Source organism: Protopterus annectens, chromosome 10.part0, assembly GCF_019279795.1.
Source record: "Protopterus annectens isolate FY-2018-M chromosome 10.part0, PAN1.0, whole genome shotgun sequence".
Taxonomy (NCBI): Eukaryota; Metazoa; Chordata; order Ceratodontiformes; family Protopteridae; genus Protopterus; species Protopterus annectens.
In genome coordinates this window covers 1,382,134,826-1,382,158,913 of record NC_056744.1, presented here as the reverse complement: position 1 = coordinate 1,382,158,913, position 24,088 = coordinate 1,382,134,826, and the positions used below count along the sequence as shown (strand labels likewise).

Below are 24,088 nucleotides of genomic sequence, written 5' to 3'. Positions count from 1 at the left end.
GGGGAGAAATGCTCCAGACATGTCTTGGTAACAGGGGAGGAAACCGGAGTAACCGTAGAAAACCCACACAAACACAGGAAAGACATGCAAACTCCACACAAATGCCACTCCAGCCACGAATCAAACTGGTGAACCTCTTGCTGTGAGGTGACAACGCTACTGCTGCACCACTGCACCACCCATGAAACCTGTCCAATATATTACAGCTCACATAACCTCTTATCATACAGAACTTAACACATAATCTACGTACAATATCCCCTTCCCAGACCCACAACATTTAAAGTGTGCAAACTTAATAATAGCACCAACTATATATAACCCCACAAACATAAACCATCTATCATTTTCCTTTCTCACACAACAATCTTATCTTGATGTTACACATAAATACAATAAGTTTATATCAAAATACTTAAAATTTATAGTTCACATTGCATCACAGCTCATACATAGTGGGATATTCACCGCAACCCTGGCCCCCAAACCAATCCAACCCATCTAGATCTTCACACCCCAACTCAGCCCCAACAACTATTAACTTTCCCCAGAAAAGATTCTGACTTACTACCACTTAATATAAATCTCAGAAGCATCATGAACAAAATTCAAGATTTGCAAACCACCTGTGCTGTATATACTTCAGATATAACCCTTACAACACTAAACTGGCTAAAAGCAGATATCTCTAGCAATGAAATACCTCCCCAGGATACAATATACACAGGCTAGATAGACAACAGAAAAGAGGTAGTGATATTGCTTTTCTGTACAAAAGCTATCCCAGTTTAGAATCTTTAGACCTAATTATCCCAAACTTGAACAACACTAAAATACTGTTTACTAAACTAACATTTAATCCAAAGAAACATCCTAACATAGTGGGAGTCCACATCCCACCTGGAAACAATCTGACTGCTTTAGAACACGTCCTAAATTGGACAGCAACATCCTTCCCTCAGGAAGCAATTATAATGGGTGACTTTAATGTGGACTGGCTCTCCTGCAACTCTCAAAATTTCTCTGACCACATTAACCTACACAGTTTCTCACAAACAATCCAAACGTGTACTAGAGTAGACAGAACATCAAACAAACATTCATTCCTGGACTGGATCCTTATAAACAGGCCAAATTTATCTCTACACTCTAGCTGTCTCCCAGATAGCCTCAGAGACCATATTCCAACTTACATTCTCAGGCACTGAATAAATTAACAAAAACTTGCTACCTACCACCAAATCTGAGATAAGAAAAAAAATTATCCTCCAAGACTTCATAACTAGTTTAAAAAATGCAGCTGGGCACCACTTAAAAATCTTCCTTTAGATACTGCAGTTGAATACTTTAACTCAATCTTCCTCAATTTCCTAAGCATCTTGCCCCCCCCCCCAAGAAAAATAAGTATAAAATCCAATTATGGTCCCTGGCTAACCTAACAAGATCTCTGCTATAAACTAGAAATAAGGCCTGGGAGAAGTGACTCGGTTACAAAACTACAATTATTAAACATATGTAGAACTCTGAAATAAATCTAAAAAATCATATTAGACAGAACAAAATAAGTTACTATAGCAGTATCCAATAAAAAAAAAATCAGCAAAACCTGCAAATATTCTAGCTGCCATCAAAAAAATCCTACAGCCATTACTAACTACTACTCCCTCCCCAACACTCACCCATACTAAAGACAGCATAGCCTAACAATTTAACAGATATTTCACTGAATCCATACTAGCCCTCACAAACAATAATTGTCTACCCCTACCCAGACTCACATAGTACCCACACTTGTTCCCAGTAATTTCTCTTTCCAACCTGTCCCAATAAACACCATAATTAAATATCTGAAAAGACTTAAACCTACTATACTTGCTGCCTACTATTTACCTGCCGAATATCTAAAAATTGCTGCAGAAGCAATATCCTATCCAGTATCCATATTAATAAATCGATCCATTTCAGAACAATAGCTTTACTATCACCATTATCTAAAATACTTGACAGATGCAGCCATTCACAATTCTTAAACTATCTAATAATCAACAACCTTCTATCTAACTCTCAGCATAGTTTACATTGTAATCATACTACTACCACTGTCCTTTATTAAACATCATCACGACGAAGGCAATTTAGTTTTCCTCCATCTTTCTTTATCTGTCTAAAGCTTTTCATACTGTCTGTCATTCTAAACTCTTAACTACACTATCTGAACTTAAACTTAGCCATTCTGTACTTACTTGGTTCCAGCAGTATCTAACTGGTCACCAGCAAGATGCAAAATGGCAGCAAAATCTCTCTTCAATACTGTCTGTAACCTTGGGAGTATCACAGGATTTATTCTGAGTCCTCTCCTTTTTATTATCTTTACAAACAATCTTCATACTGCCACCTCACTTGTCTCCGTAATTCAACATGTGGATGATTCCACCCTTATCTGTGCCACGCCAACACTACAGAAACTCCAAAAAATCACCCAGCAGTCATTCAGTGCAGTGGAATCTTGGCTAAATAATGCATAACTTATACTTATCCCTAATAAAACAAAACTCATGCTCTTCTATTCAACTAGAGCTGCATACCCTCACCCAGCATTCAATATATCATCATCAAACCATATAATTATTTCTCCATTTTCCCCAACAAAATAACTTGGAGTGGTCATTGACTATAATATGAAATTTAACATACACATATCATGGACAATAAAAAAAGTTCACAAAAAAATAGGAAACCTGTACAGAAATCAGCACTTTCTAAACAAATCTTCAAAGGCCACTATAGCAAGAACCCATCTTATCTCTATGCTACTATACACTTCACAAATTCTCATAAATATTAAGAAAATTGACCTAGAAAAACGTGAAACTTGCTGTAATAAAATCATCGAGTTTGTTACAGAATCAAATTTCACATCCCAACATTGTTTGACTTTAAAACAACTATCCTGGGTTGAACTACCAAATCTACTTGCTTATAATCAACTCACCTTCACCCATCAAATACTAAATCAGCCAGAGAAAACACCTGTACTTCAAAATCTACTAGCACACTACTCCAATAACAGGGTATTGTGTTCCGCTAACAAATCCTTCTTAAATATATTCAAACCTAACAATGCAGCTGGAGTTTCACTTTACTTAGACTGCGTAACCAAATTTGGAATTCCTTACCATTAAATATCAGAACAACTACTAAAACTTCCAACTTTAAAAAATAATTTTTAAATCACACCCATCTGAATCCTGGATCTGCTCTTGCACAAACCCTTGTTAGGAAATAGATGTCTTGAACACAACCTGTTATTTTTGTATTTGGATACTATACTCTTCTAAGCACAGGTATAATTAACTTGCTTGTTTTTTTACCTTCAGTCACAGTACTGCTATTCTTTGTATTTCTACCTAGATTATAGGATTATATTGGTGAAATGTATAACATGTATTTTTCATTTTGTGCTTGTATCTGAGATTGAATTAACATTTGTATCTGTACATTGTATATGTATCATACTGTTATTTATAAATGTGGAGCTTTTCTCCACAGGCCCCTATTGAAAAATGACATTTTGTCCAGTCGGACTTTCCCAGTAAACAAATATAAAATAAAAAAATAAAATAAAAATAAAATAAATAGTTTAACTGGTCGGTAATATATCCCATTTATTTTTTTTATACCACAAGAATTTGTCTTAACAGCCCTAATTAAACTGTGTTCATCTCTTTTATCAAACTACTAACATTTTGGGTCTTATTTACTTTTTCCAACCTATTTCTTTCATTGATCTCAATATGTCTATCCATCTCTATAAAATCAAACAGCTCTTCCCTTACATCATTTTCTTCTTGACTGAGACCTCCTTCTTTACTCTCCATTTCCTGTGGGTATTCTATAGAAAGTTCCAGAACATCTTCATGTGACATAGCTTCTTCAAGTGCATCCTGCTTTATCTGCTGCTCCTTATATGGGAACTCATTAACCCATTGCTCTGCAATGCTGTCTCCATCAGAGTTGCCACTGTTTCCTGCTCCTTCCCTTGTGACTTCAATTGAACTTTTGTACTAGTCTCCAACTGAAGGCTTCAGTTCATTAACATGTGGCAAGTCTTCAAATATCTCTCACTACACTTGTTTATCCTTAATCTGTGGATCATACTTCTCAGCCTGTATGCACAAGAAATCTGAACAAACGCAAAAATATTGGGATGACAAAGGCCCAAAAATAGGGACAGATTTTAAATATTGCTCATATAAACTTGCAAGTTGCTAGAATAATATATTTTACATTAACATATATTTTCTGAAGGATATGAAGTCTGAAACTAAAATGTATGTCATTATTTAATGACTTCAGTCCTCAATGATTTTCCAGAAAACCACAGATTATATGATGTACATACCAAAAATAAGGACATACTGTGCAATCTGAACAGTTGAAAGATATGCTGGGTACTCATTGCTCCATCATACTGTGACATTACCTGTATTACATTTTCTAAACTAAAACCTTCACTTCAAATCTAATCCATAACTTTAGTGTCTGTGTAAAAACTGAAACACTCCACACAGGCTAGTAAAAATTATGCTCTTCAAAATAAAATAAAAACTTTAATTGTTAAGACTTAAAATGAGACGTAAAGTAATAAAACAAAGCCCTTGTTGATTTGAATATGATAAGCGCTTTCGGCTAAAAGCCTTCCTCAGATCATAAAGAATCAGGTTCCACAGGGCTAAGATAAATGAATAAGACACCAATCATGTGGCTAAATCCAAGCCAACACCTTTTTTCAAACCAATAAGTTCACAGACAATCAGAGACCTCAAAAGAAACACATCTCATAGTTACCAAATAAAGACAACTTCCTTGAAGAAACAGCATATACCAGGGCTAAGTCAGCCTTGTCAACACCAGTTAATGTTAGTGTTACTTCAGTTCTTTCTTCCCGAGTGAATACTTAGGGTTTATATAACTACTTAGGGCTTATATAAATGACATCAGTCCTTTTTGAATGAAACCTAACAAAATCTAGTGGTTCTAATTCCATTACTGAGACAGTCATTGGTTAATTTCTCTTGGTTCAAACTGTCAAGCAAAAATAAAGGACATAAAGACATAGTGGAAATTGACTTCTTGTGCTGATAAGAACAGACCTTGTTTAGCTTCAGAGATCAGACAAGATTGGACATATTCAAGGTGGTATGGCCATACAAACAAAATCTGATTCTTTGCGAAATATATATATATATATATATATATATATATATATATATATATATATATATATATATCAAGCTAGAACAACTTTTATACCATTAACCCATAATGCTATTCCATTGTTCATTTTCCCATTATTAATGGTAGTGGCATATATAGATGTCATCAGTTCCTCTTGGTGAGAGCTTCCCAAAGGACATAATTATTCAAAATCCATGACATAAAGACAAATGTACAGTCACTAGTTATTTATCTCAGTACAGATTTTCTGTGCCATAAACCATACAGGGACTTAAAGCATACCAACATCAGGGAATTGATTTACTTTGCTCCTCAGTGCTTAATACTTCACTTATCTCCATACAACATCCTTATATTGAAAATTCTTTTCTCTAACATTAAGGTAAACTTCACATTCCTTTGCTAGTAGACCGACTACAGACTCCTTGTTGCACTTGTCAACATATGGATATGCACCTTGCCTTTAAAATTAGTTTAAGTGGAACAACTGCATTCAGACTCAGAGGGCGATCTGCTCAGAGTTTAATAATCTAGTTTACCTTGTATATTTCAGTCCTGTTGCTTATATCCCCAACTCTAGGACCTTCAAAGACACTATCAATGGCTTTAAACATGAAGGAGTATAGGGGATACTGAATGACATGATTTGCCAAAGAGTTTTTTTGATCTTTATGCTGGATATCTCTCAAATGGTGCAGCACTCTGTCCTTGAATTGTTGGTTGGTTTTGCCTAAATAATAAGCAGAACATTTTAGGCAGGCAGCTAAGTAAACAATATGTTTACTATTAGCACTGCATGAAAAATTATATTCCAGTCCCATAATGGGATAATCCCATAATGGGATATTTGTAGATTGCCTGTGTCTATCACAGGGCAGGTTTTACACCTGCCACATTTAAAAGTTCCTTTCTTATTGATAGAACTTTTTCTAGAGAAACCAAGAGAAATTAATCAATGACTGTCTCAATAATCGAATTAGAACCACTAGATTGTTTGTTACGTTTCATTGAAAAAGGACTGACGTTATTTATGTAAGCCCTAAGTAGTTATATAAACCTTAAGTATTTACTGGGGAAGAAAGAACTGAAGTAACACTGACATTGATTAGTGTTGACAAGGCTGCCTTAGTCTGGTATGTGCTGTTTCTTCAAGGATGTTGTCTTTATTTGGCAACTTGGAAGTGTGTTTCCTTCGAGGTCTCTGATTGGCTGTGAACTTATTGGTTTAAAAAAAGGTATTGGCTTGGATTTAGCCACATGATTGGTGTCTTATTCATTTATCTTAGTCCTGTGGAATCTGATTCTTTATGATCTGAGGAAGGCTTGTAGCTGAAAATGCTTATCATATACAAATCAATAAGGGCTTTGTTTTATCGCTTTATGTCTCATTTTAAGTCTTAACAATTAAAGTTTTTATTTTATTTTGAAGAGCATAATTTTTAGTAGCATGTGGTGGTGGGTTTCAGTTTTTACACAGACTTTTTGCTTCGTTTTTGAAACCACCTTTGGCAGTCACAGGAGAGTTTCTCTTTATAACTTTAATTTCTGTTTATTTAACTTATTCCTTACTAATTCATTTTTCTAAATCCCCCCTTTGTTTTCTTATTTTTTTGTATTGCAAAATTTTCAATGTCTGGCTGCCACTGCCTGTATTTTTCTTCAAATATCTTTTGTGCTCCTCTTTTATACTAATTAGTTTTGCTTTCTGCTTTGCATAAATATTGCTCCATACCAGATTTCTTTTTGTATTCCATCTTCATACTTCATCTTCTGTTATCTATGGCTCAACTTGCTGCTGTTTTATCTGGGGACTGCTTATTCCATCATGCTGTGACATTGCCTGTGCTACTTTTCCTATACTAAATCCTTCACTTTGCTGATATTCCATGTCTTCAGTTTCTATTTGTTTAACATTTACATTACTAACCCTCTTTATTACATTTCCCCTTTATTTTCTTATTTTTTTTTACATTTTTTTGTATTTGCCTGTATTTCTCTTCAAATATTTTTGGAGCTGCTTTTATTGTATCGATTAAACTTCCTCCTTAACTTTCTCCTTTGCAAAAATACTGCACCATATCAGATCTCTTTCTTTCCCATGTCCATGCTTCTTTTTATAACTTTCAAAAATCTCTGGGTTTTGTTCTTTATATTTCTATACTTTCTTTGTTGCTTATTTTTTTCAGGCCGGTCAAAGTCCTTATGTCTATGTAATGTTTTTTTTTCATAAATATGTTGCATTAATGAATACAAATGTGTATTTAAAGCATTTGACAGGTTTTTTTCCGGCAAGTATTTTCCTTTCCTGTGGAAATTCTGGGCTTCGTACATCATTTCTTCATTATTCGTAATAGTACACTTTGTCATCTTTATGTTTTCTGGCTTTTCAGATTTTTTGGTCTTTGTGGGCTACTACTTCATTCTACCACAGAGGGGTCACCCCCCTGAGTCTGGCCTAACTCTATTGTATGAATGTTTCCATGTCCTGAGGATCCTACACTGCCATTTTTCCAGTCCTGGCACCAGTGCATACAGCAGTATTGAGCAGTTTTTCATCCTGACACCTGTGCACTCAGCTCTTTTTTTCCTTTTTAACCTACGTCTCTTCATGACATGTAAAATACAGTTATATATCAGGGTGGTCTTGGTGAGATTTTGTAAAAAAAGGGTCCACCACATGAAGGCGTTTTCCAAGACCTGAAGATTAATTCAATTCCAGCAATACTACTCTCTTTTCTGTCTGATTTTATTTCTTCATTCAGACCCCATATGAGTCAGGAAATGGCTGATGTGGATCAGCAAACTACTCCACTTAATAAATATAAAAAATAAATAAACACATAAACTTCACAAAATGCTATACTTACCTGGCAGATTTACAAGTAAAATAAATTAAATTTAATACTGGAGTCTTATACTATAGCTCTGTGATTCAGAAAGGCTAACTTGTTTGAAGTAAACTTTTTCTGAATCTTATACTGTCCCAGTGCTGAGTTTTCTTGCTAGTAGGAGGTACAGCATAGAGGACAGCTCAGATGGCACAGATGAATGCTAATGTGGCAGTCTTGGGGAGTGGCTAATGCTAATTAGCCAAGTGCTGTCCTGCACTAATATTACCAGCTCCTGATTTATGTTGACAAGTGATACAAAGACTCACTTGGCTCCATAAACTTTCATTGCTGGAAAAAAAAGTGACCACCATCTTCCCCCCTTGGCTGGCCTGGTGTGACTTAGTTTGAACTTTACATTTACCTACAAAACGGAGTCTACAGGACTGCAATTGGTCACCATAACAAAATCAGTTTCTCTCAGCATTTAAGCAGATTGAACTCTACATTTACCTACAAAACGGAGTCTACAGGACTGCAATTGGTCACCATAACAAAATCAGTTTCTCTCAGCATTTAAGCAGATTGAACTCTACATTTACCTACAAAACAGAGTCTACAGGACTGCATTTGGTCACCATAACAAAATCAGTTTCTCTCAGCATTTAAGCAGATTGAACTCTACATTTACCTACAAAACGGAGTCTACAGGACTACAACTGGTCACCATAACAAAATCAGTTTCTCTCAGCATTTACACAGAGTAGGTTGCACACAAAAAGCATTTGTTAAACTTTCACTTACAGTGCTGTGTAATTAAGCAGGTCACCATTTTGGTCAGCCATAGGGCTCTTTTTTCTACTTGAGTGTTTGCCTCCTGTAACTTAAGTAAACTGACTCTTACATTAAGAGCTATAATACTTACCTTATAAACTTTAGGACATCTTAGGAAACCTTGTAAACGGCAATAGCTCTCTTCACTCCCCTCCCTGCCCCCAAGTTCCTCCCGCCCCCAGTACCTCTAAATTTAAAATACTATAGCCACTCCCCCACTTTCTAGATCCTATCTGCTTTCATCTGGGATAATTCCTCCCATCCCCATTCTTCTACCTACATTTTAATAACACCCATTAGCTTCCATCTGGCATTCTCCCATCCCCCTTCCAGTACCTTTACCTCACCACTCTATCTTCTGGTGTTGCATCACCAGGTAAAACAGTTCCTTAACTCACTAGCTGAATCACAAATAATGATATACTCCTCTTTACTACCCCTCTTGATCACACCATACCTCCTTAGCTTGTATGAAAACCAATTTCCCATGGGATTTCAGGTCCCAAAAGGCCATACCATCACCCCAGCTATAAATCCTCCCACCTTCAACCATACTTACAGTACCAGGTCCTATCCAACATCTTGTTCAGTCTATCAACATCTCAACCCCAGGCACATTAGCTCTAGATCCAAACACTACCACAAGCTAATAAACAAATTCCTGAAGTTCATCACCAAGTATAGACTTAACCTAATACTTGGTGGTGATATTCACCCCAACCCTGGCCCACCCACTTCAGATACACATATCCCCTCTACTTGCAATCTAAGCTACAAACCTACAATTAATAGGCCAACTAACTCTCTTCTAGCCTGTCATCTCAATATTAGAAGAATTAATAACAAGGTACATGAATTACATGCACTTCTGGATGTCCACTCCCCTGTGATTCTCTGTTTATCTGAAACATGGTTAAAACCTAACACTATAGACAATGACGTGTTACCACCTGGGTACAACATACACAGGCTGGATTGTGCTTCCAGGAAGGGGGTGGGGTGGGGTAGCTGTACTCTATAAATCTGAGTTGAATGTCACCATAGATGTAATACAACCACCTCAGATTAATAACTCAGAGATTCTTGCTGCCAAATTGCAACTTAATAAAAATAAATGCATTAATATAAGCTGTATGTACATTCCCCCAGGCAACAATATATCTACACTTGAAGATATCCTGCACTGGCTATCATGTCACTACCCCCAAGAAACCCTACCACTTGGAGACTTTAACACAGACTGGGGCACCTGTTCCTCATAATCCCCAACCATCCATATTAACCTGCATGCATTTACACAAATCATATCCACCCCTACCAGGATAAGTAAACTCAACCAAAAAGAAAGCATACTTGACTGGGTACTCATAAATAGTCACCCCCAACTGTACACCTCTGGTACCCTCCCTGATGGCCTAAGTGATCACCTTCTCACATATGTAATTAAGCACAAAGCCATTAATTCCCAACAACCCTTACTCAGAAAGGTTAGAAACAATAAAAACTTTGACCCTGCCAAATTCCAACAAGAACTAAACTCATGTAATTGGTCTATTCTAAAACACCTCCCCTTAGAGGAAGCAGTAGCATACTTTAATAACAAATTCCTTGAGATCCTTGATTTGCATGCACCTGTTCATTCAAAGAGAACAAAGGCAAAAACTGTGCCATGGCTTTCTAAAGAGTCTAAACTCAAAATTACCCTTAGAAAAAAAGCATGGGCTTTATGGCATTCTTCTAAAGACCCCCAAGATCACATTAAATACAGGCAATCCAGGAACGAAACTAAAAAATCCATTTTACAAGACAAAAAATAATACTACTGTAATTTACAGACAGTAAATCAAAATAACCCTCAGAAGTTTTGGGCACGTTTAAATAAGCTACTACATCCTGGACAAACTTCAACCCCAATCCCTGCTGCTACTATTGATAAAACCCCTGAAGATATTTCTGACAGTTTTAACCGATTCTTTACGAGACAATTCAAGCCATAGCTAGCCAACTACCTCCTAGCTCCCCTGGTCCTGAAAGTACCACCCCTTGAAATCTACTCGCGTTCAGCTTCCAACCAGTCACCACTTCACTTATCCATACCTTGATCAAAAAATTAAAACCCACTACACTTTCAGCTGATCAACTCCCTGCTGAGTACCTACAAAAAATCATCTGATGCTCTTGCTTACCCCGTCTCAATACTAATCAATCGAACCATAGTAGAAGCTAAAATTCCCACCGTCTGGAAAATATCCTATGTAATCCCACTTCACAAAGGAGGCAGCTCTACTGAATTCTCCAATTATAGGCCAATAGCTATACTCTCTCCACTTGCAAAGATTATGGAAAAATGTATTCGTAGACAACTCATGCACCACCTAATCCAGAATCACCTTAAGGCAGACACTCAGCATGTCTTCCATCCTCATCACAGCACTACTTCAGCCCTCCTAGCCTTTACCAACACCATAAACCATAATCGCAACAATAATTATATATTCTCAGCCCTCTTCTTGGATCTTATCAAGGCATTCGATATGATTGATCACCAAATTTTAATTCACACCCTGCAAACATTCTGTCTAGATACTTGAGCCCTTCAATGGTTTCAGTCCTACCTGAATGTTCGACAGCAGGCTGTCCTCTGCCAGAACAAACTCTCTAATCTTCTACCTAACACCATTGGAGTACCACAAGGCTCTATACCAGGGCCCTTTCTGTACTCCATCATCATTAACGTCCTTTATACTGTCATCCCAAAAGTCAGCTGTATCCAATATGCTGATGACTCTACTCTGATTTGCTCGGCCATATCTCCAATAGAGTTATGGTCAGCTACCCAGACCATCTTTAATACAATAGAAAACTGGCTTTCTGAATGTCGTCTGATCCTAAATCCCCAAAAAAACTAAAATGCTGTTATTTTCACCAACACATAGGTCTACCGCTTTCACCTTTACCATAAATTCAAATGATGGTACAATAATTTCCCCTGACCCCTCTACAAAACTATTAGGTGTCATCATAGATAATAATCTAAAATTCGACCTATATGTTAACCAAACTATCAAAACCATCAATAAAAAAACTAGAGTCACTTTACAGAATAAATGCCTTCCTAACCCCTCCAGCTAAAATTGCCATAGCTCGCTCTCACCTTCTTTCAACCCTTCTGTATGCATCCCCTCTACTCTCGAATTTAAACAAGACTGTCTTTAACAAACTCTCAAGTTGCTACAACCACATTGCCAGGTTTGCCACTGGGCTGCCTTTTAGGACACGTCATTGCATCAATCTAAATCAGCTTGGGTGGCTTGAACTACCCAGCCTAATCCAGTAAAACCAATTGATTATGGCCTATAAAATCCTCTATAATCCGGACAATACTCCTGCACTTAAAAATATTATCACCCCCTATAACAATCCTAGACTGCTTTGATCCTCTAACAAACTACTAATTCAGACTAGCAAAATTAATAACACAGCCGGTGACTCTCTCTTTGCAAACTCTGTAAGTAGAGCCTGGAACTCTCTTCCAGTTGATATTACCTTACTTTCTACCTTAGGTCAATTTAAAACTAGACTCAAACAACATTTGGCACTTAACTGGCTATGTCAATGTATCAAGCCTGGCTAACTCTCTAGAATGTGTAAAAATCTGTTAACCAGTTTACTGTGTAATTTAATTTAATCCTGACTTATGCTCAGGATTAACTCTAACCTGTGGAACTTGTTTAACTTGCTTACTTATGTAATCACTGTAAGTAGTCTGTTTGTAATATGTAATGCTGGTATTATGTAATGCTGTATCTGCTTACCCTTGGAGCTTTTCTCCCTGGACCTCCGCTGAAAATGGACATGCATCCAGTCGGACTATCCCGGTCAACAAATGTAAAACAAAAATAAATAAAATAAAAGACGATAGAAGCCATTCAACTCCTGTCACTTGAAGAGCTGGGGAGGGGGGGGGGTGAAGATAGTTCATGGGACCAGCACAGGGCACTGGTTGAGTCAACTATGCCTGTGTGTATATGTGCGAGCACGAGAGTGTGTGTGTGTATGCGTATATTGTAGAATGGATATAGGTGAATGGCTGTTTGTCTGTGTGTGTGATTAACTGTGGGAGGTTTGTTTGTTGATGGGTGTTTGTGTGTGTGTGTGTGTGTGTGTGTGTGTGTGTGTGTGTGTGTGTGTGTGTGTGTGTGTGTGTGTGTGCGCGTGTGTGCGTGTGTGTGTGTGTGTGTGTGTATGTGAGTGTAGGAGGATGCCAATGAGGTGGATGGATGCAAGGTAAGACATTACCAACATCAGGCCGAATAGCACTAATGTTAGCAAGGGTTTAATTCAGAGATATACTAAAGGGCTAGTAATGAGGTTTTTCTCACCAGAGCAATAGCTGTCTCTGAATAGCAATTTTTCTCTCTCTTACATAAACTAACCTACCTGTCGTAGACAATTTACATGAGTGGTGAGGATTTTCTGAATCTTAGGGTCAGAATTCAGTGTATGGTATTTTATAGTCCAGTGACCATCAGGCAGAGAAAGGGAGAAACTGTCTTAACTCAGTATGCCTTACCTGCCTTTAAAACTAGTGTATTTGTTTCATGTCCCTGATACTCTGCTTACTTCTGCTTATTCTTATATCAAAGTTGATATAAAATCAGCATATTGTGAAGTTATGAGAAATAGTGACTGGGGGTTAGGTAAACATATAAGGGCCAAAGTTAAAAGGAGCAATATGCTTACAAGGTTTCTGGAAGTACAGGAAGGAACTATCTGTCATACATGATAAGATGAAGTATTTAAGCGTATGGATTAAAAATAATTCTGTTGCAGCTGGTAAGAATATTTGGGAAAGGACTATACAAAAGATAATTCAAACATTGGGAAGACTGGAAGATTTTGATTATGAAAATGGAGAGAAATATACAAGCAATGAAAATGTAGTCCCTTTAGTTTTATATACAGGTCAGACATATTTATATTAATCTGAGGAGAAGCTGTAGACCATAATTAGACAAGATTTGAAGGAATTTATTTTGGATGGAAAAAGGGTAAGAGTTTAGTGGGATAGGTTGCTCTGTGTGTGTGTGTGTGTGTGTGTGTGTGTGTGTGTGTGTGTGTGTGTGTGTGTGTGTGTGTGTGTGTGTGTGTGTGTGTGTGTATGTAGGGGTGTGTGTATGGGTGTGCGTACATGTGTTGGAGTATGTGTGTGTGTATGTTTCTGTGTGTGTGCATGGGTGTGCATGGATGTCTTAATATGTGTGTGTATGTATGTGAGGTAGGGGGATGTCTTTCAAATGCGATAAATTGGTGCAAGGTAAAACATTACCAGCATCAGGCCTTATCACCATTAAACAAGGTGGTTTTAAGGTTTTACAGCTACATAGTTGAGACATATACATAAAACAAGCAGAAGGTTATAAATCAAAATGCAAAGAGATGATGATAATGAAACAGAGTGGGGGTGGAGTTTGAGAAATAAGGAAGGAGTATAATTATGTATGCATGTGGAGAATAAGAACAAGCATACAGAATATAATATTTATAAAGAGGTAGAAAATTTTCTGTGAAAGGACATTTTACCAACAGGAATGACTGCAAGTAGGGGTAGAGGAAATATGCAAGAGAGGGTTGGAATTACAGAAGAAATTAGAAGAATCAAGGTATTCAGAGCAATTAACTAGGGAAGGAAAAGTAACACTATGGGGTAAGGCTATGCAGAAGTTTGGACTGCAGGTTAGAGACTACCTTCCCTTCCAGAGAATGATAACAGAGTATAGCAGAAGAATAGGGGAATGTTAAGTGACAGTTTTTAGTAGAGTTTCGAACAGAAGCTGCTGTTAAAAGGGGATAATTGGTGAGGCATATACATTATACCATGACCCCCTATTAATATTCCAAAATGTGCACGCTGATTGGCCAGCATGCACGTTGTAAATCGACTTATACTAATGGAAAAAGGTCCGGTCGCCCGGACTTTTTCCATTAGTATAAGTCTTTTTTTAAAACACTGTCTCGCTATGTTAAAAGAGTTTAACATAGCGACACAGGTTTGAAAAAAGCAACGGAGATCTCCGTTGCTTTTTTTAAAGCTGTCTCGCTATGTTAAACTCCTTTAACATAGTGACACAGTGTGTAAAAAGCAACGGAGATCTTGCTTTCTCCATTGCTTTTTTTTAAACCTGTCTCGCTATGTTAAACCCATCTAACAAAGCGAGACAGGTTTAAAAAAAAAAAGCAACGGAGAAAGCAAGATCTCCGTTGCTTTTTACTGTTTCGCTATGTTAGATGGGTTTATCATAGCGAGACAGCTTTAAAATAAGCAACGGACATCTCTGTTGCTTATTTTAAAGCTGTCTCGCTATGTTAAACCCATTTAACATAGCGAAACAGTAAAAAAGCAACGGAGATCTTGCTTTCTCCGTTGCTTTTGGCCACAGCTCTGATGTACTGTTTAGGCATGCGCAGTACATCAGAACTGCCGCGGATGCCAGACAGCTGCGGAAGGGCAGCAAAGAGGCATTATACAATGCCATTATTTAAGAAAAGTAGTTGTTTCTTTTCTTAAATAATGTCATAGTATAATAGCAATAACCCACTCGGGACCAAACCACGCCAACCATGGTAAAATCCCACATTACCCACACCCAGGCGTGGGTTATTGCTATAATATTCCATGCTAACTGTAAGACTCTGTCAGAGGAGGACAGAGAAAATTTGGAAAAGATAATGGAAGGCAATTTACAAAAGAATAATGGGATGACATTTGTATGGCTCCCAGGTGGGTTCAGGCACCTAGGCGGTGCGACAACCCACTGTGAGACAACTGGAGGTGGACAGATGGCAGTATGAAAGTTTAGCTGCAGTGACAAATGCCTGCAGACAATTCCCTGCGAAAAGAAAAGAACCCCCTGCACCCTAACCACAGGTGTGAGACAAAAACCCCGTATGTGATCTACACACTACACCCCTTAGAAAACACCGTGTGCAACTAACACTGTAACATGTGCCTAGAATAGGATGCCAAGTGGGCATCAAAGTGGTACACTGAAACCTGTGTGCTGTGGGCAAAGCCTTTATTAATGCAAAATGTAAAGTAATGTGGGAAGTGCTTGGTGCATACTAAACCATGATATAATCATAACTTATAGAAATGTGCCACACGGAGGAAATCCTGCACGTCACTATAGTCACACTTATGTTGCAAGATGTGTTTTAGACGACGCTCCCTTACAACAACTCAGGTACCAACTCCTTTTCCCAGTGGTTCTTGGAATTTATAAATTCCAGTGCCCTGGATCAACTAATCCATTGTCCCACCAGGGGCTCCAATATGCCAGACCTGGTCATTACCAACATGGGAGACAGATGCTCCACACCAGTGGTCACCCCCTTATTGGTCACGTCTGACTATAAGCAAATCATCCTTGACATCCACATCCAACAGGAGCAGAACTTAACAGATACCCGTCAAGAATCTCTGTTGCGGGGGATGCCTGTGACACCATGAAGGAAGGCAATTGTTGTAAGGGAGCGTCGTCTAAAACACATCTTGCAACATAAGTATGACTATAGTGACGTGCAGGATTTCCTCCTTGCTGTGGCACATTTCTATAAGTTATGATTATATCATGGTTTAGTATGCACCAAGCACTTCCCACATTACTTTACATTTTGCATTAATAAAGACTTTGCCCACAGCACACAGGTTTCAGTGTACCACTTTGATGCCCACTTGGCATCCTATTCTAGGCACATGTTACAGTGTTAGTTGCACACGGTGTTTTCTAGGGGGTGTAGTGTGTAGATCACATACGGGGTTTTTGTCTCACACCTGTGGTTAGGGTGCAGGGGGTTCTTTTCTTTTCGCAGGGAATTGTCTGCAGGCATTTGTCACTGCAGCTAAACTTTCATACTGCCATCTGTCCACCTCCAGTTGTCTCACAGTGGGTTGTCGCACCGCCTAGGTGCCTGAACCCCTCCCAGGTATTCAAATGAAGTGTTTGCATAATTATTTTATATCCACTGCAAACTTCAGAGAATTTTTCCTCAGTTAGCTAGCAGATGGAGGACTGATGGAATAGAGAGGTAACTGGGAACATGTTTTCTTAGAAATGTAAGAAGTTGGCATATTTTAAACATTCCTTACAGAGTACTTTTTCAGAAGTGTTGGGGGAACAAATGGTTGTAACTAAGGAAATAATTCTTTTGACCTAGGATATAGATTCTAAATTGCCTAGACATAGTAAGATTTTATTAAGTTTAATGCAACTGTTGTTCAAAAATCAATTAGCAGAAAAGTTAAATCAAAATCTAAACCAACTGCAACTGAAGTACTGCATGTTGTACAGGAGCTAAAAGAACTGGAGACCAGAAGTTTAGCAAAGGGAATAAGCAAATTACGTAGAAATTAATTGAATTCATAGGAATGATGCATGCAGAATAATGTTCAGGAGGAAGAGTGAGGTTAGAGAGAAGGCAGAAATAAAATAATTTATATAATCTAGGGGTGAATGAAAATATTTAAAAAGAAAATATGTATATTACATACAAAATTTGCAAGTGAAATATCATTATGGCTTGTTTTCTTTTCTAGTAATGTTATTTGTAATCATGACACTCTAAAATGTGATGATTCAATAAACTTGTTTAAACAAGTATTAAATATAAACTGAAGTTTATCAACAAGTCTTCTAAAGTTTTCACCATGGCTTCTGGGGCACATGGTATTTTCATTTTGGTGCTTTGAAAATCTGCCATTCAGTTATGCATTCTTATAATTCTACATTCTGTTTTCTGAGTTCTAACCACTGGTAAGAATTAGTGGATATTTTTTAAAACTGCAAATATTTAAAGAATCATAATACACTTGCAATGTGTTCATAATTATGTTTTTTAATTGTTTCTCTTATTTTTCATGTAGTTTAACCGAATACAACGGCTGAAACAGGCAGGGGAAGTTTTCTTAATGCAGATTATTGAAACAGGATCATATGCTGGTATTGTTACCTTTACATCATCTGCTTTCATTAAGAAAGACCTGGTTCTTATAGAAAGTAATTATACACGACAAGAACTTGTAAACTCGCTACCTACATCAGCTAGTGGTGGAACAAATATCTGCAGTGGAGTTCGAAAAGGTTTTGAGGTGAGCGAATAATTAAACCAAGTCTAAAGGTAAAGTAAATGCTCTTTTTAATACTGTCTTTTTTGTAAGATGCCTGTGTACTTCTTGTACAAACTCCCATTCCTATCTATCTTTGTAAATTATTTTCCCCAAACTCCTATAATTCACTCTGCTGATCTATTTTTCTCTGTTTCTGTTTCAAGAAATTGTAGCTCTCATTTGTGCCACTGTACAATTTTTTGAGCTTTATCTATTCTCCACATATTTACTTCCAGGGAAGATATCCTATACAGAGTGCACAGAAGTATTCAGTGACTTGAACATGTCTCATACATGTAAGGCATTTCAACCTCTTGAGACTTTATATACCTAGATTTGTCACTGTTTCCCCAGTGCTTCCCTTGTCAATACCAGAGATGTTAGAGATACAAATGTTCTGCAAATGTCTGCTCCACACCATGGGAGGAGATTAACAGGTTCCATGTCTCATTCCTCCTTCCACTAGGTGTTTGACCAGCTACCTGAGTTTGGGTCATAAGTGACACAAATTAGATACCCTAATTCTGCACCACTGGGTCTGTTGTGTATACATTTTTACATCTCCATGCATAAAACTGAAATGAGTTCCAGTTAGGGATACTGGTGGTAACTGATTTAGATATTACAGTTTGCAGCTATCACATCTGTGCATTTGCCTTCTAATCATGGAAGTAATTTAACTCTTATTTTTCTAATCATTACATCATATAATGTGTCTATTCTAAGTATAATTTCCTGGTTTAAAGCATTTCTCGTTTTGCACAATTGTTATAAATTAATATTTAGAAACTACCCTAAAGTTACAATGATATTACACAGCATCCTAAATGGAATTCACCGATACTGTTACACTGATTACCATCTTTTCAACATGAAATCCCCTACCTCTTAAATGTACTTTTTCATGATTTCATTTATTTAATTCCTCATACATCTCAGCAAATTAGAATCCTCCTCAATGACTTTTTAATACCTCCACCAAAGATTGATAAGCTCTTGCTGAAGACCAGACATATTGCATTTCTGGAACTGATCATATTCCATTTATTTTGAGCACATGCTGTTGAATATTTTCAAAATCCTTTCTAGGAATGAAAGTGAGATTTGAAATTGCCCATCTTCTTTTCTAGAGCCACCATTGTGCAATTAGACTACCATTACTACCAGTTACATTTTTTTTTGGCAAACTGCAGCTTCCAAAGTGAGATTGTAAAGTGTGATAAGGGTTCTACAAGCTGTATTTTTAACATATGAAGACGTGGAATATTGATATAATGTGCCTTATCTTTCTGTGCTTCCTAAATGACATTTTGCAACCATGTAATACTGCCTTGCCTTATAGTGCTGCCAATCAATTTTCAAAAAAAAAAAAGTTTAACATTTTGGTTGAAACTAGCATCCTCATCTGTACCATCACATGTTCAATGACCCAATATTCTATGATTTTTGCCTTCATTTCTTAATGCATCTCAGAAATGTTTTGGCCTGTGCTTCATTTTGCTGGCCATCTCATGCTTTTAAGCCACATTGACCTTCCAGGGTGCCTTTGCTGCCTTTTTTAGTATTCTAGTGAGTCACGTCCTTCCATCCTTTATCACTTCTCATGTCCCTTGATACTTTCCTCTTTTCAGTAATCATCATGCCTCAGCCGTGCTGATGATCTGAATCATCATCATGGCGCATGATACAGTTTGTCTTGCAGTGCAGAATTCATTAACTCCTTACCCCTTCTCTCATTCTCAAAGTTTTTGCAGCATGACAATTTTCTGCTGCCTTTTCAACATATTTCAGAAAACTTCCATATTATAGTCTGAGATTTTGTCCCTATTGCACTTACAGTAATGCTGCACACTGCTGATGATTGCAGCTCAGTGACCCTGCCAGCTGTAACACCATCACTCTGCTGACAATGGTTAATAGCCTACAGATATTACTTCTATTCATTGAACTTTCACTTCCTTCTTGAATCTTGCTTCAGACTGAATTTCCTACTCACCTTCCTCTCCTTTTCTGAGATGTGGATAACTTCAGGTGTAGTGCTGTAGGACTAAGATTGTTCACAGTTTTGGTTCTTCTCCTCTTTGCTCATCAGCTAATCCTACTCCTGGGTTATCCATAATCCTCATTTCTACCACCTGGTAGTCTGTCTTGATTTCCTGTTTCCTCTCCACTGTCAAGGAAGACGTACACATTTACTCTTCCTTCTGCTCTTTAATTTTGACCTGGTCCCTAATGAATTGTAGAGCTGTAATTTGATCTCTGCATAAATTTATAAATCCTACCATACCAAATACAAAAGAAGATAAATGAAACCAGTTGTTAATAAAACTAATGAAGTGTTCATTAATAAAAATCACTTAGCATGTACACCAAGCATACATACAGATACGTAATGCTATGTTCGATGTAGCGTTAACATGATGATACCATGACAGCAATAAAACTAAATGATTTTCCTTCAGTACACTCTTATGGGGGCACATACTTGACCATACTCATGCAAAGGGCATTGTTTCCATACTGTATTGACTTATATAACTATGTCTGTCTGCAGTCCCTAACCAAGTGAAATTAACCAAGTTAATTATCTCTGTCCATCCTATTATGCTGATGTTACAATTTGATCATCAGTATCAAAATACCCATCCAAAGCTATGTAGTATTTATCTGTTTCCAGCAAATATTCAGATGCTGTCAGTGCAAGCACATGTGAGCATTCTTATTATCCAAAGCTCTAAAACATCAATACAGCTTTTTTTAGAATTATCCAAAACAACACATTCAAGTCCAGCTTTTTATCTTTGTAAAAGACATAACACAGATTTAATACCTGTACTGAAGTGGAAACAAAATGCATTATGAATTTTACTTGTATTTGTGTATATATATATATATATATATATATATATATATATATATATATATGTTGAAAATTGTGTTGTTTCTTAATTTTGGGCAGCTTTTTAATTTTTAATTATTAATTTATCTCATGTGACTCATTAATTGGGCATATGGTCATTATAACATTTGTGTGGTACTTTTAGGATTGTTAGATGCAGTGATAAAGAGCTGGACTCAAAAAGCCTTGTTTTGGCTAGTTCACATACCAATTGGATTGCAGTTTTAGAGGTCCCTTTGACTGTTTTTATGTGCATTTTATTTTCTGTTGAGCTCTATTTAGCTGCTCGAACCTCCATTTGTTTGTTTCTGAGCAATTGCAGCTAAACAGTTCAGTAAGTTGGAGAGTTTTATCACATCATTTATATATGCTGTTGCTCTGTCCCTTGATTATTCTTTACATTCTACACACTTTAAATTCAAGTGTTGTGATATTCCAGTCTCTATCTTGCGTAGCCTGTAAATTTTATCTGTAGTAACTATATTTTCCTGTATGCATAACATTCATCTGGCTCTGTTTCTAAACGTTTCTATCATGTACAGCACCATATTCCATCTCAACTTAATCAGAAATGCATTCTGTAACAAAGTATAGAACAGGCTGCTGATACCATATGCTCTCCTGTAGTTTTTAGTGACAACCTTGCAGACACACAGCTTAGTTTTTATTGCATTCACCAGGAATATGTGACAAACTAATAGTTCAGTGGACTCAGCTAATAAAAAAACTCTGACAAACTTTATGGTTATTCATAAGTAAATATTTAACATTTCTCATTCAAACTTTTGTAACAATTCCGTAGTCAGTTACATGCTTAATAAATTAGTTCAGACAAAATAAGCAGATACACTCTGATCCATCAGTTTACAATTTACAGTATTTTTCAATTTTCTCATGTTAAATTTGTGTCTCATGGACTGAATACAAAAGGAAAGCACTCATTTGTACTAAGGTGAAAACTTAAATTTGGTACTTATACTCACTGTTATTCCCAGTACAAATCCTGGTTTCACAGCTTTTCTTTGCACAAACCCATGAAAACATCAAGTTGAAAAAAAGAATACCATCATTAAGTGCATCTTATTACCATATTCAGATAGTCTCTTCTATTCAAGCAGGAAACACAACCAATCAATGGAAAATGAAGAGTATTGCAAAATGCCTTCATACATTAATCTCTGTTCTTCTTTCCTCAGCAGGCAGTAGTCAGCTTCAGGCCCCATCCTCAGTGCACCCTCAGCATGAACTGAACTTAAACATTTGCTGTCTCTGTTTTATAAGATCTGGAATGACCATTGCTCACTCCAATTGATTGTTTTTATTTTCTAATTCATGAAATAGTGCAACAGGTAGCACATTTGCCTTTGGTGCAAAAGGCTGTGGGTTCTATTCCCACATCTGGTAGATTATTGCTGGCACTGTAATACAGCATAAGGGGGTGCTGAATTCCTGAGTGTGCCATCCTTTGGATGTGACATTAAACCAAGGCCCCATCTGCTTAAGTTGGTAGCAGCTCAGGTGGATGCAAAACAAATACAATGGCACCTATTGAAAAAGTACAGGGTCTTTAAAACATTATTTGCAAATTTGCTTATTTACATATTTACAATTTATACAGTATACAACTTTCTATTGCTTTTCATTATTGTCATGCAATCATAAATATTTTAATTTTTATTGCTATGCTAAACTTCTATATTTATTATCCTTATGCTACTCCCACTTGTTTTTCTACAACCACCATCTAATTTTTCTTAAAGTTACTGCTAGTCTCCATTTACCATTAAATATTTATTGTTTCATTCCAATTGGTCCACACAATGTAAAATAATTATTTATCAATTTTACTAACATATTCCTTTTTTACAGCTATAATATTCATATATAATCATTGTTTGTTTGTGTCTTTCGGCTTTTCCCGGTTAGGGGTCACCACAGTGGAACTCCGGTCTGCTAATGATTGGTAGTAGATTTTTACGTACTGGGTCACCAGCCCTGATGCACAACCTTCAACAAAGGCATGCCCCATTCACTTATGCCTCCACACAGAAGATGCTCTAGCTGAGAATCGAACAGGACAATGTCTTGCTATGAGGCGAAAACGCTACTGCAGCACCACCACCGCAGTCTAATATTCATATATAATCATATCCATATTTATTTCATTTATCTACCTTATATTTTCAAAGAATTTTTCTTTACATAATTTTTCCTACAATTGTTCAACCCTTATACATTGTAAATAAACATGTTATGTAGTTTCTTCTTTACCACAATATATACAAATTATTTAAATGATTTTTGTATCGCATATATTTCCTTTTACTGGTAATTTATTAATTTCCAATCTCCATAAAAAAATCTTGATATTCTACTTTCTTGTTACACCATGGTTTTCGTACTTTATTAGCTTTTACCTTTTCATTTGCTAGCTCAGCCCAAGGATTAACATAATAATATTGTATCATGGTATTTTTACACAACACTTACTTTTTTATTTCATCAAATTTTATTTTCCATAAAATAATTTTTTTTCTTGATAGCATCTCATTTCTTCATTTAGGTTCATAGGTTCATAGGTAAGTACTAGGCTATCTGCCCAAGGGTATTTATAAGCCTAGCCAGAATGTGTTGGCTTTTGCCACCTCCTTAGATTAGTTCCCTGCGGCCCTGTCCAGCAGAGCCACTGTAGTGATCCCCAGGGTAAATTTTCTGTTTCCCATCCACCCGTCAAGGTTTCTCTTGAAAATTGTTAGTGAGGGGATCTGCCTGATGTATATTGGAATCCTGTTTCAAAGCATGGGGAGTCTCTGGGATAGGAATCTATCCCTCCAGCATGTCCTATTTATCGTTGTGGTAATGTTTATATCTCTAGAGCGTGTGGCTCTCTGGGATTTGTTTTTTTTTTTTTTTTTTTTAGGTGGAGCATGCCCATCAATTCTGGGTGGGACATGACCTTGTATGTCAGGCAGAGATCACCTCTGAGTAAGCGGTATGCAACTGAGTACAGCTGGAGTGTTTTGAGTCGGACTGCATAGGGCATCTGTTTGAGGCAAGTAATCCTCTTGGTGAGGTACTTTTCTGGTCTTTCCAGCTGTTGCAGGTGTCTTGTAAGGTACATCC

At 37.0% G+C, this 24,088-nt stretch overlaps 1 protein-coding gene across 1 annotated transcript in view; it reads left to right on the top strand.

The window, feature by feature from the left end:
- Positions 1-24,088, top strand: part of LOC122813607 (calcium-activated chloride channel regulator 1-like) — a 769,024-nt gene that overhangs the window by 286,180 nt on the left and 458,756 nt on the right. The window contains exon 7 of the mRNA XM_044086019.1: positions 17,824-18,048. Within this exon, the coding sequence (XP_043941954.1) occupies positions 17,824-18,048 (225 nt within the window). The remainder of the gene's footprint in view (positions 1-17,823; positions 18,049-24,088) is intronic.